At 41.8% G+C, this 12942-nt stretch overlaps 1 protein-coding gene across 11 annotated transcripts in view; it reads left to right on the top strand.

The window, feature by feature from the left end:
• The window catches only part of LOC110536586 (netrin-G1-like), a 262043-nt gene that overhangs the window by 168170 nt on the left and 80931 nt on the right, over positions 1 to 12942 (top strand). For 2 of the 11 annotated variants that reach the window (XM_036935168.2, XM_036935167.2), the window contains exons 6-7: positions 8027 to 8194; positions 11038 to 11172. The exons of 2 other annotated variants lie outside the window; for them this stretch is intronic. In XM_036935168.2, the coding sequence (XP_036791063.1) occupies positions 8027 to 8194; positions 11038 to 11172 (303 nt within the window). Of the gene's footprint in view, positions 1 to 4399; positions 4445 to 6061; positions 6292 to 8026; positions 8195 to 11037; positions 11173 to 12942 lie in introns of those variants that run through there. 7 more of the 11 variants (XM_090189737.1, XM_090189736.1, XM_090189733.1 and 4 more) reach the window with 4 other exon arrangements.

The raw sequence follows: 12942 nt of genomic DNA, 5'->3' as shown, positions 1-12942 counted from the left end.
CATGCTTTCTATCTGTTCTTTCATTCGTTAGTTTTTTTTCTCCTTATCCTGTGAAACAGAACTTCCCATCACAGTTACTGATCAATATCTCAACAGAACATATTCTCCCGATAACAATCCAAAACCCCTAAATACTTTCAATAAATAACTTGCTGGCCAATATTGGATTCTGGCCAATATTGCTGAACAATTTATTTAAGACTGACATGACATACTATGTACTTTATCAGTTATGGAGCTGTCATGGAGAGGGTTTGGATAGTAACTCAATCAGTCAAACACTACAGTATATACTGACTGTATGTCTGTGTGCCTGAGTGCATGAATACCCAAACCCATGAATTACCCATATCTTTAACAAGACTGAATGTATTACAAACGATTAGACACAACACACGGTAATGCTCACTATCCAATGGCACAGTAGTTAAGTTGCTTGTGACACTATTGGACACTAATCACCGGCCATTGATCACATGATCACACTGAAGTCAGTGATACTGCGACACAGAGACTTGGTGATGCTTTCGTGGGGGATTAAAATACTAGAATACAACGACTAGCCTTTCCTTCTGTCTCTGCTTGACTTAAGACAACTCCATCACCTAACCAACCGACCAACCACAACCACCAAACACCGCCAGTATTTCCCCCGTCATGGAAATACAGAATTGTATGTAATTAGGTTACAGTACACCACAACTATCAGTCATTCCAACCCCTGACACACCACATTATGTATTAATCGTTATTCCTCGACCAGAAATACACTGTAATTAGATATTGATTGAATAGTCAATTTGATGAATTAAACAAAATGCCTGCGACAACTTAGTTTTCTATCTATACACTCTTAGAACAAAAAGGTGCTAAGTAGAACCATACAGGGTTCTTTGGTTTGTCCCCATAGGTGAACCCTTTTTGGTGATAGGTAGAACGCTTTGCAGAGGGTTCTACCTAGAACCCTTGATGTAGGGTTCTACATAAAATCCCCTGTGGTTCTACCAATAACCCTTTTTATCTTTGATGGGTTCTTCCTAGAACAATCTCTGAACAGTTCCATCAGCCTTATTAGCCTTATGAATTTTACTCTTTATGACAATATATATCATAAGATCGTTCTTTGAGTGCCTAGTTATACCATAACACAGTGGTGTTAGGAAACTCCTGGTTTACAGGCCAAATCAGGTCAGGAAGTCACATTATGCTGGCCTGCAAAGTGATTTGTAATTCCTATTGGATATTGGAATCCAGCCAGAGTGAGGATATCACCAGCAACCTGCATTCAGAATGACTGCCACTGTAGGGAAGATTGATTAATAGGACTGCCTAAATTATCTAAACGGGAACAACCATCTCAGTAGTGGGTGCAATAAGTCCAACTACTTAGTTAAGGATGTTTTTATTTATATTTGTGTAGTATAAGATTAATAAACCAATCAATATACATAAAAAAATACCGATATTGAAATGAACAATTCTGAAAATCCATCTTCAAAAGGAGCAAGCTGGGAAATGTGATAATCATGGGTGTAGTTTTGAGTGTTTTTTCTCTACACAGTAAAAATGACACACAATCACACTCAACTCTGGTTATTAACACCAGCACTGAGGTTATTTTACACCACTGAGTGTTAAAGTAACTGTCCAGTATTATCAGATTTCTATGAAATATGACCTATAATTAATTACAATGTGAGTTAAATAGTTTTCCTTCCAGAAAATGTTAATTAACAATGTTAAAGGCAGCTTTTCTGTGTTGGAATGGTGTGGGCGTACCCCAACAACAGAATGGTCTGGGTGTATACCGGTCATTCAAAATATAAATGCCAGTAGACCGCTGATTGGCAAGCTCATCCTCTATGACCATATAGCAAGCATTTTTTAAACGGTCTGTTTGAGATACAAGTTTGAGGTGGGGTTTTTGAAGTGTTTTATCTTCAGGTTAAGCTTAATAAGTATAGGATAAGTTAGGATGAGTCAACAACATTATTTGAGTATGAGTTAACAGAATATTCACTTTTAAAAGTGAGATTTTCACTGGATAGTTAGTTTACAATAATTTAACTCCTGAATCAACACTATAAATGTTACATTGAATAATCAACACTAGGTAAACCTGGCCAATTTGCTGTGTGGGTAAAAATAACAGTGCCTTCAGAAAGTATTCACACTCTTTGACTTTTTCCACATTTTGTTGTGTTACAGCCTGGCCTACACACAATACTCCATAATGTGAAAGTGTAGTATTAGTAGTATTAATTAAATATGAAACGCTGAAATGTCTTGTGTTAATAAGTATTCAACCCCTTTGTTATGGCATGCCTAAATAAGTTCAGGAGTAAAAATGTGTTTAACAAGTCACATAATAAGTTATTTAGACTCACTCTGTGTACAATAATAGTGTTTAACATTATTTTTGAATGACTACCTCATCTCTGTACCCCACACGTGATTATCTATAAAGTATCTCGGTAGAACAGTGAATTTCAAACACATTTTCAACCACAAAGACCAGGGAGGTTTTCCAAAGCCTCGGAAAGAATGGGGCGGCAGGTAGCCTAGTGGTTAAAGCGTCGGGCCAGTAACCGAAAGGTTCTGTCCCTGAACAAAGCAGTTAACCCACTGTTCCCCGGTAGGCCATCATTGTAAATAAGAATTTGTTCTTAACTGACTTGCCTAGTTAAATTAAAAAGAAATGTAATGGCCGTGATAAGAGACAACTGAGGATGGATCAACAAAATTGTTGTTATTCCACAATACTAACCTAAATGACAGAGTGAAAAGAAAGAAGCCTGTACAGAATAAAAATATTCCAAAATATGCATCCTGTTTGCAACAAGGCACTAAAGTAAAACTGAAAAAAATGTGGCAAAGAAATTAACTTTATGTCCTGAATACAACGCATTCTTTTTAGGGCAAGTCCAACAACACATCACTGAGGACCACTCTTCATATTTTCAAGCATGGTGGGGGCTGCATCATGTTATGGGTATGCTTGCCATTGGCAACGACTAGGGAGTCTTTTAAGATATAGAATAGAGCTAAGCACAGGCAAAATCCTAGAAGAAAACTTGGTTCAGTCTGCTTTCCAAAAGACACTGGGAGACATTCACCTTTCAACAGGACATTAACCTAAACACAAGGCCAAATATACACTGGAGTTGCTTACCAAGACGACATTGAATATTCCTGAGTGGCCTAGTAACAGTTTTTTCTTGAATTGTCTTGAAAATCTAGCAAGACTTGAAAATGGCTGTTCAGAAATGATCAACACCCAACTTGACAGAGCTTGAAGAATTGTAAGTAGAATAATGTGCACATATTGTATAATCCAGGTGTGCAAAGCTTACCCAGAAAGACGCACAGCTGTAATCGCCTCCAAAGGTGATTCTAACATGTATTGACTTAAGGGTGTCAATACTTATGAAAATTAGATATTTCTGTATTTTATTTTCAATATATTTTCAAAAATGTCCGAAAACATATTTTCACTTTGTCATTATGGGCTATTGTGTGTATAATATTTCATCCATTTTTAAAACAGACTGTAACACAACAAAATCTGGAATAAGTCAAGGGGTATGAATACTTTCTGATGAGACTATACAGTATATGTAAAATTATTATGGGAAAACCAGATACATGCACAAATATTCTCACCCCTATCTTTGAAATCTTATCAGGTTGCTCAAACTCCTGATGTTAAAGTTTAAACTGAGATAAACACACAAGCTGAGGCACTATTTAATAGTACCACAAAATATAATAAAAAAGCTTATTCAGATTCAGAAGGGTTCCCTTCTGGCCCTCCAAACAATCACCGAAGAACCCTTTCTTCCAAAAACAGGTAATCAGATAAAAAAGGTTCTAGGTAGAACTCGTTGCCTTACAAAGAACCAATGTCTTCAAAAAAAAGTGTTCTTCCGATGAAAACGGTTCCTGGCAGAGCCCTATTCCTCCTCAAAGAACCTTTTAGAACCCTTTTTTCTAAGAGTGTACATTATTAAGCCAGCCTCCATGTTTGCATAAGTTATGATCCCACTACATATCAGAGAGAATCTCAAGTTGTTGTTTTTTTGTTTTTTTTTATGTTATGTTTATTCATCATTGCCATCAATGCACACACTCAAGTGAGCCATGAAACTACACAATTACATACAATGTCCCTGGGACAACATCTGGTGTTGGGATGCAACTACTGCTTGTCCCCGTATAGGCTTGACGGTCATTCTGTTGTTATGAGATGTTCTGAGTAAAGCCATGCCGAAGATGTATGTCTAGTTGTCTACATATGTCCCACCAGTCAACTCTTAGCAGAACCTCTACTGTTAGTGCATCTGATGTCCACTATAGCCAGTGCACCTAATCATTTATGGTTTCTCCCAATTGCATGCAGTTCGGCAGAATGTCTCATCCCTAGGTGTTGCTAACCGAAACCAAGGTAGGCTATACCTCCATATAAGATTAAACATATCTCTTCACAGATCTACCTCATATATACAGTAGTTAAACAGTGACTGTACTAGCTGTGACAGTTGAAACCAGATCCACCAGGAGGGAGCTTTTTCTGTTAATCTGTGTCAAAACCCTTAGTGATTTAGATTTTGTAAACTTGAAAAAAAAGCACCTTTGAAATGGGCAAGTTTGATTCCTGGCGTAGTCGGCAGACACTTGCATTAGCTGCAACATGCTGTTACAATATCCGCCTCTCCTCCCCTTCTCTTCTTGAGCCCCAAGATGCGGATTCTCTCCACAGGAGCAGGATGACGATAGGCATTCTGTCTTTCTCTCTCTCTCTCTCTCTCTTCCATTCCATTTCAATATCCTTAGATTATCCCCTTCGTTTTAATTAGGCGTGGCGCTTCTAGGGATTCTAGAATCCTATCTGAGCTCGGCGGAAGAAAATAGGGCGATTTCACAGAGCGGTTTATGTAGATTGATTTCAGGCAATCTCAAGTTGATCCATTGTGCTGATGTGCTGTGGCTGTGGCGACCGTTTTGCAAACAAACTGCCCATGTATTTCCATACAGAGCACTAGCCAAGCGGATGTGAAGATGTAGAGCCCTCAAACTCAACTCTGGACCTCGAAGCCAGTTTCACTGCATTTTTTTATCGTTCCCCTCTAATCGGGGACTGATTTAGACCTGGGACACCAGGTGTGTGCAATTAATTATCAGGTAGAACAGAAAACCAGCAGGCTCCAGAACTCGTAGGGTTAGAGTTGAGTATCCCTGATATAGAAGGTATAGTGTTTCTGTCATAGGTTTATCTCAGGCGAGAACATGGGAGAGCATGTGAGAGGGGCTCAGTCAGGGTTGACCATTACTTCACCTCCAGTTTGTTTGCTTGTTATCTGATGGAGAAGAGATGCGGGCAGCAGTGGGATTGTTGTGTGCCGCGCCAGTGAGCCTCGACCGAATGCCTCGATGAACAGACCTATGGGAAATTATCCCACTGGGCTTTCCTAGAGGATGTGTGGTGTTGGTCCGTCAGGAGAATGTAATACCAGAACAGAACACTGCTGTTCATCTACATTGTGACGACAATAGCATGGTGTTGTTGGACTCTCTCTCACGCGGTTTGGATACTAATGACAGTATATGACTGATAACTTATTTTTACCTCTCGTCTCTTCCAAATGGTAAACTTGAGCAGATTCCATGCAACATGATTGAACAGACTGCATCTGTAACTGTCAGGGCAACCACACTTAACGCCCCAGCACTAGAATGTTATTCTAGAACTTCTTCTTCTTACAGTGCAATGATAGTGAAGACATTGTGGCGGTATTAATTCCTCTAATATTTGCTGTCTCAGAATATAACACTAAATATATAGGATCCCCTCTCTCGTTGTTCATTTAATAATTCATGCCAGACTTCACTGGATGTTCATTTCAAACTTTTTTGTGCTATAGTGAAAAAGTAGGAATGTGTATGATTCTCCTTTCTTTAACCCTTCTGAACATTCTATTATTTCATGTTCCAACAAACTATATCATGCTTCTGTTTATTTATTTGTTTTGTTTTTCTTCTTTTTAATCTGTTTGTTGTCTAGTAGCTCCTCAAGTTGCTTTGTCAACTGTCCCTTCAGTTCAAGTTGCAAACAGCAAGCGAGGTAGGAGATTCTCAGATTCATACAGTGCCCCTCTGTGTCAGCAGTTGTCCAAAGCCATGTCCCCACTGTATGAATCTAGAATGACCAGTGTATGTGCTACTTTAGCTACTTAACCCAACCCTACCCCTGTAGTACCATGTAGTACTAATCCACAACTATCCCCATGAACTATGACCAATGTGCACTCTGTATCCATAAAGGGTGGAGTTTGCTTAACTGTGCTACTTGTTAGCAAATAGACCAGAACATTATTATTTTTTTTGAATAGAGTTGAATAAACTAGCTAGGCCGCAGTCTTTAATTTCCAAGGCTCTATGCCTTTTGTGGTGACCGACGGAAAGACCTGACCTCAATCCAGAACTTAATAACCACAATCCCTCCCCAAAGCCCCTGTAGCTCAGAGAGGGCTGTGTGTCCAGCTGCCTGTATCTCAGATAGGGCTGTGTGTCCAGCTGCCTGTAGCTCAGAGAGGGCTGTGTGTCCAGCTGCCTGTAGCTCAGAGAGGGCTGTGTGTCCAGCTGCCTGTAGCTCAGAGAGGGCTGTGTGTCCAGCTGCCTGTAGCTCAGAGAGGGCTGTGTGTCCAGCTGCCTGTAGCTCAGTGAGGGCTGTGTGTCCAGCTGCCTGTAGCTCAGAGAGGGCTGTGTGTCCAGCTGCCTGTAGCTCAGAGAGGGCTGTGTGTCCAGCTTCCTGTAGCTCAGAGAGGGCTGTGTGTCCAGCTTCCTGTAGCTCAGAGAGGGCTGTGTGTCCAGCTGCCTGTAGCTCAGAGAGGGCTGTGTGTCCAGCTGCCTGTCTGCAAAGGCTTAAGTAACCCATCTGACCCACCGTGAAAGTTGGTGTCAGCAGTCGCTCCACAAGACAGATTGAACCCAACTCCAAGGATGATCTGGGCCGGCCAGGTGTCACACACAAGGCTCCACTGGGATGTGACCGTCTTTGATTGGCATGCCCGCCTGACGTTGTGTGACTAAGCAGTAGGTACAGGGCGTATAGCCTGACTTTCAATCTGGGAGCTAATACTACACAACACACTACACATCACCCAACAACATGCTCCCCTTGTCACATCTCTGCATACATTCACCTGCTTCTCATGCAAAGTGCTTTTTTGTTGCAAGGTATTTATTGGCTGGGAGGGGTGTCAGGTGGCGGAGTGGTTGCTGGGACATGTAGCAACTCTTCCTCTTCCATTTGGTTCTCTGTAGAAAGGACAGTGGTGTATTTCCATTCATGTTTTTCTTTAAAAGTCATAGTTGCATGCTCTGTGGTTTAGGATTACAGTTCTGTGTGAACGTAATAACAATGGCCTGTGGATTGCACTACTGCTACAAAGGTTCCTGCTCCTCTCCTCCTCCTACTCTGAAATTAAACACACAGTAGGATAAATGAAGCCTGAACTAATTGAGATGTAAATTTCATACAGTGTGGCGTTACACACCTATGCCTTGCCCAGGTTGAAAATTACATTCCAACTCAACTTATCTTGTTTGACCTGTCTTGTACTGTGTGGCCTCGTTCCCATGAAACCCAGTTTTTGTGCCATTCCAGAATCAGAATCCTCCTCATCCTTTCCATTGTGGTGTGCTTGAAGCGAACGTCTCTTACTCTCTCCCTATAACAACGTGCTTTCTCATAGCCCCAGGGTGAACTGATGTCTCACACCACTGGCTGCATCCATCCATGCCAGACCTGTCATACTGTAGCCCTTTCCACCTCCTCCTAACCTAACATTGTCTCAATCTCAACCCCCATCTCTCCATCCTAACCTCGCATGTGATGGTGCCTCCTCGCACTACCTTGCTACTAGTACCACCGCCGCCCGCCGTAGCACATGCCCCCGCTCAACACAACCCAACCCCCACATCAACATGGCCCCTTGGTCTCTCTCCACCCTTCCTTCTTTGCAAGACTGCGAATGCTTCGGACACTCCAACCGCTGCAGCTACATCGAGCTGCTAAACTCTGTCATTTGCGTGAGCTGTAAACACAACACTAGGGGCCAGCACTGCCAGGATTGCAAGCAGGGCTACTTCCGAAATGCTTCTGCGGAGCTGGAAGATGAGAATGTGTGCATAGGTCAGTTCCCTCACCACTGTCTGTCATCATCAGCACTGCTTATACCAGCTGACCCCCGTTTACACCACGTGACCTTCACCTCATCCTTCACCTTTCACATGTCACCTTAGTGCGTCAAACCTCCAAACTTCTGCCTCATGTTTTTCACTGTCTCTTTTCCTGTTGCTGTCTGGGTCCTGTCGTTCCTCACTTGCTTCTGTCCATATGACTCGCTTCCTTCTCCACAGGGCTTATGTATTAAACAAACTGTTAGTCATCACAATCACAAGGTTTTACATTAAAGAGTATTACTTCTAAATGTGTACTGCTATGGACATGCTGTACTTTTTCTAAACTGATATACATTTTACCAGATTAGATTTTGATACTCAGGATGTTTTTGATGCTGTCTATGTCATGAGGTTTTTTATTTACGTTCTTTTAAAATAAACAATTATTCCAAATGCTGGTTATGTACACTACGTGACCAAAAGTATGTGGACACCTGCTTATCAAACATCTCATTCCAAATTCATGGGCATTAATATGGAGTTGGTCCCACCTTTGCTGCTAAAGCAGCCTCCACTCTTCTGGGAAGGCTTTCCACTAGAACATTGCTGCGGGGACTTGCTTCCATTCAGCCACAAGAGCATTAGTGAGGTCGGCACTGATGTTGGGTGATTAGACCTGGCTCGCAATCGGCGTTCCTATTCATCCCAAAGGTGTTCGATGGGGTTGAGGTCAGGACCGTGCAGGCAAGTCAAGTTCTTCCACACCGATCTCGACATTTCTGTATGCACCTCACATTGTGCACAGGGGCATTGTCATGCTGGAACAGGAAAGGGCCTTCCCCAAACTGTTGCCACAAAGTTGGAAGCACAGAATCATCTAGAATGTCATGTATGCTGTAGCATTACGATTTCCCTTCACTGGAACTAAGGGGCCATGCCCAAACCATGAAAAACAGCCCCAGACCATTATTCCTCCTCCACCAAACATTACAGTCGGCACTATGCATTGGGACAGGTAGCGTTCTCCTGGCATCCACTAAACCCAGATCACTCATTTGAAGGAGTGTCCACATACTTTTGTATAAACAGTGTATGTTTCACAAATAACCAGAAACACGTAGGAATCTGTTCTAAACATGTTTAACTTCATGCACATTCTATAAGTAGGTCCCTGTGTTTTGCGCAGTCATGTGACAGTATCCTGTATTTTAAGCCTTATGCAGGAATAAGAATTCCACCAAAAATGAAATCAGTTGTCTGAGGATGGTGCTTAACCATCTGAAGGGAGAAGAAAAGGCGGCAGTGTAAGCTTTAAATTAAAGGTTAGAATCCAGGCATGTCACATGACTGTGCAAAACACCGGACCCTATAAAAAGTATATGAAAGTATATATAGATAATCTACATAGAGAGGTTTTACCATACGTCCCACTATGCCTTTCCATCTGTGTAGTGTGTAGTGACTCTGCACCTTACACATGCACATAGCACCCAATAAACATCTGTTGTCCCTCGCCCGCTGACGTTCTGATCTGGCTCTGGAAAACTGAAAATATTATATCCACCCCGTATCCAGGTGTCTCTTCCAGCCTGAAGGAGAGTCTAATGAACTCGCACACTCCACGCGTAAACCCAGAGGTGTCGGAGCACGACAGATAAGCATGACTGCAATGGCAACTACTGCATATGTCACTGTAGAAGTGCTAGGCCCAACCCTGCCCAGGAATAGCAATGCAATTCCATCAGTAGCCTTTATAGAGTGTGTCTCAAATGGCACCCTATTCCTATATAGTGCACTACTTTTAATGTCACCCCGATAGGGAATATAGTGCCATTTCGGACGGACCCAGAGTCAGTGCGGTCTTGCCCTGTGTATAAACCTTTACCCTTACCCTTCATAGCACGTCAATAGACGCAGTCACAGTCAAACCAGTGCTCATATATATCTTACAAATGCTGCAGAGCTATAAGGTTACCATACAGATGGGAAAGAGGAGAGCCCTGTAAGGCTTCTATGTTCACAAGCGGGATTTGGAAAGAGCTTTAGCTGTTGATAATGGTAAAGATATGGCTATTTTTGGTGTGGTTGTTTTGTTCACACATTATTCTACCCAGACAATATCCACTTATAGTATTAGTCAAATAAGCAGTTTACAGTAAACGTATTTGCCCTGTAGTTAATCAGTTTCCCATGAAATCTAAGTGTGGGCCAAATTACTAATTGGAATTTTTTAGTTTTGGAATAACTTGAAATGTCTGGAGACAACATGTATTACAGTACAACAATGCCCATTTCAATGTTACCGTCCCACTTTCGTCACATTTCAAACATTCGCTGAATCATACTGGACAAGTCCAAGCTATGTAAATCCTTTCTTGTCCATTTCTCATGTAATTCCTATGACATCTCTTTGTATGTCTCCACTGTCTCTGTCTCACCTCCTCTGTTGTCATGTTTCCCTCTAACTTTCATGTCAGAAAATGTCTCATCTTCATGTCGTGTCATTTTTCTAATATGGCTACCATATTTAGGTAAATAAGGTTTTGCTTATTTCAATATATGTAAATGTGACTTGTTAAAATGCATAAAATGTTCTAGAAAATAATGAATCACCTCAAATGATCCATACAGTGCTTAATGTCTCATTTCCTTCAATCACTCTTTATCTTCATTTCACCTCATTACTTTTGAAATGGTAGCATTTCTTCTGTAAGTGATGGCTAAGTAATATGTGGCTTAGAAATGTTTCTCAATGAGCCTGCCTATGGCGGTAAAAGGTTGTAGCTGCTGTAAGAAGCCAAAGCACCACCTTGTTTTCCAGCATGTGTGTGTTTGTGTGTCTTGTTTCTACAGACTGTAGTTGTAATCCCTATGGCTCAGACAGTGTTCGCTGTAATGGCACAGGATTTTGTAAATGTAAGGAGGGAACTACAGGGGCTAAGTGTCGAGATTGTCTGCCGGGATATTTGTGGGACAATGGCTGCAAATGTAAGTAGAACCATACCCCTACTCTTGTAACTTTGCCCGAACCCCGACGGTGTACCTCTCGCTATCTCTCTACTGTATCTCTACCTCAATCTATTCTATCTCTCCTTCTATCTCTCCCCCTTTTTCTCCCTCTTACCATCTTATCTTACTCTCTACTTTCTACTTTTTCGCTGCCACTGCTTGGTTATGCAGGCATGTGCAGCTTTGAATGTCCTCACTCTTGCGGGGAGTAGGCCTATCGATTTAACCCTGACTAACGTTGACTAACCAGAAATTAGCCATTTTTCAATGATTTAAGACTCAAGGTTATGAGCCTATAATTGCAGCGATTTAGACTCAAACCATTTTCTCTCAGCTTCTACTGGTAGATGTCGCTGAGTCCGTCAGGGAAGCAACCATGCTTTGCATTTTGGATGCTTCGTATTTAGTCATTCAGTGGCGTCAAAGAGCTGAAACGTACAACAGCTGAGCTAATATTGACTGGCTGGGGAGCTGTTTGAGCAGCCCTTTCCCTCTCTCCACCATAACTGTCTGTTTAATGCTCATGTCCAGATGATGATGGCCAATGCCAGAGGTGAGCTTTTGCACTGTTCAAAATGCTGTTTATCGCTCAAATTCCAGTATGTTGTCCCAATAGTTTCTATTTAGAGGCAAAAGTAGAGAAGGCATTGAACAGGTCAGTCTACTGTACTATTCTACTAATATAGAGTACCTGATACAATCGATGTGGGATTGCTGATCCACAGGCGTCATCAGCCAGGGCAACCTCTCACTGGTCGGTTCAACTCCTGACCTGGAACGTCCTCAAGATGGTGAGTTGACAGTAATTGGCCAGATCACTGCTCGCCTGTGGATGGCTTCCAGCTTGGTGCAGATCTTTTTCACCATAACCAGCAGAATACCTTTTCAACAGCGCTTGCTTGGCGCTGTACCGCATATCTTCTGTCCTTTGTTGCCCAGAACAAAAATCAGTCTTCATGCTGATTGGGCAGGGAAACCACGGCAGCTAACTTCATCTGGGGCAGACACTTTTTGAGTGTTTAATTTAACACTATTTGAATTGAATTAACACAGGTGCTTTGGCTATGTACAACTGTGATACGTGTATTATTCCATTGTTAAACGGATCCGAATTGTTATCCACTTATTGAATATCAAATGTCAGGTTCAATCCATGTGTAAATGGATGAAAGGAGATGGATAAGTAGAAGATGCACTCTGAGGTCAGAGTGGATTAGACTGATGTAATCTGTGTACACATGGATGCACGTGGAGACAGACTGTTAATGAATACAGTTTATTAGAGTGACTGGCAGCATTCGCACCATCATGACTCCACGTTCACACATGCATGACGGGAGGTTTGAGCGCTGGTCGGCATGGAATGGAGAAGAGGAATTAACAGAGCGAGAGGAGGAGACGGGGAGATATGAACAAGCAACTTTGGTAGAGTACATGTATTACTTGCATTACATTGCTGAGAATTGTCTTAGTGAGAATGCTCTTTGTCTCTACTCAGTAAAGCACACAAGCTAGACACACATCACTGGTTTAGGCCTACACACAATAATTATACACAGCTAGTGTGAAGAAATATCTCAGATAACTGTCTTTGACGCTGTACATGAGCAGTCATGCATGGCAATGAACAAACAACGGAGAGATGTATAATTGTTATATCAAAATCAAATACATTTTTATTTCTCACATGCGCCGAATACAACAGACCTTACTGTGAAATTCTTACTTACAAGCCCTTAACCAACAACA

The sequence above is a fragment of the Oncorhynchus mykiss genome, chromosome 11 (genome assembly GCF_057628025.1).
Source record: "Oncorhynchus mykiss isolate SJ-2025 chromosome 11, ASM5762802v1, whole genome shotgun sequence".
NCBI lineage: Eukaryota > Metazoa > Chordata > Actinopteri > Salmoniformes > Salmonidae > Oncorhynchus > Oncorhynchus mykiss.
Note: the sequence above shows the minus strand (reverse complement) of the source record. Positions and strands in the feature narration are given on the sequence as shown.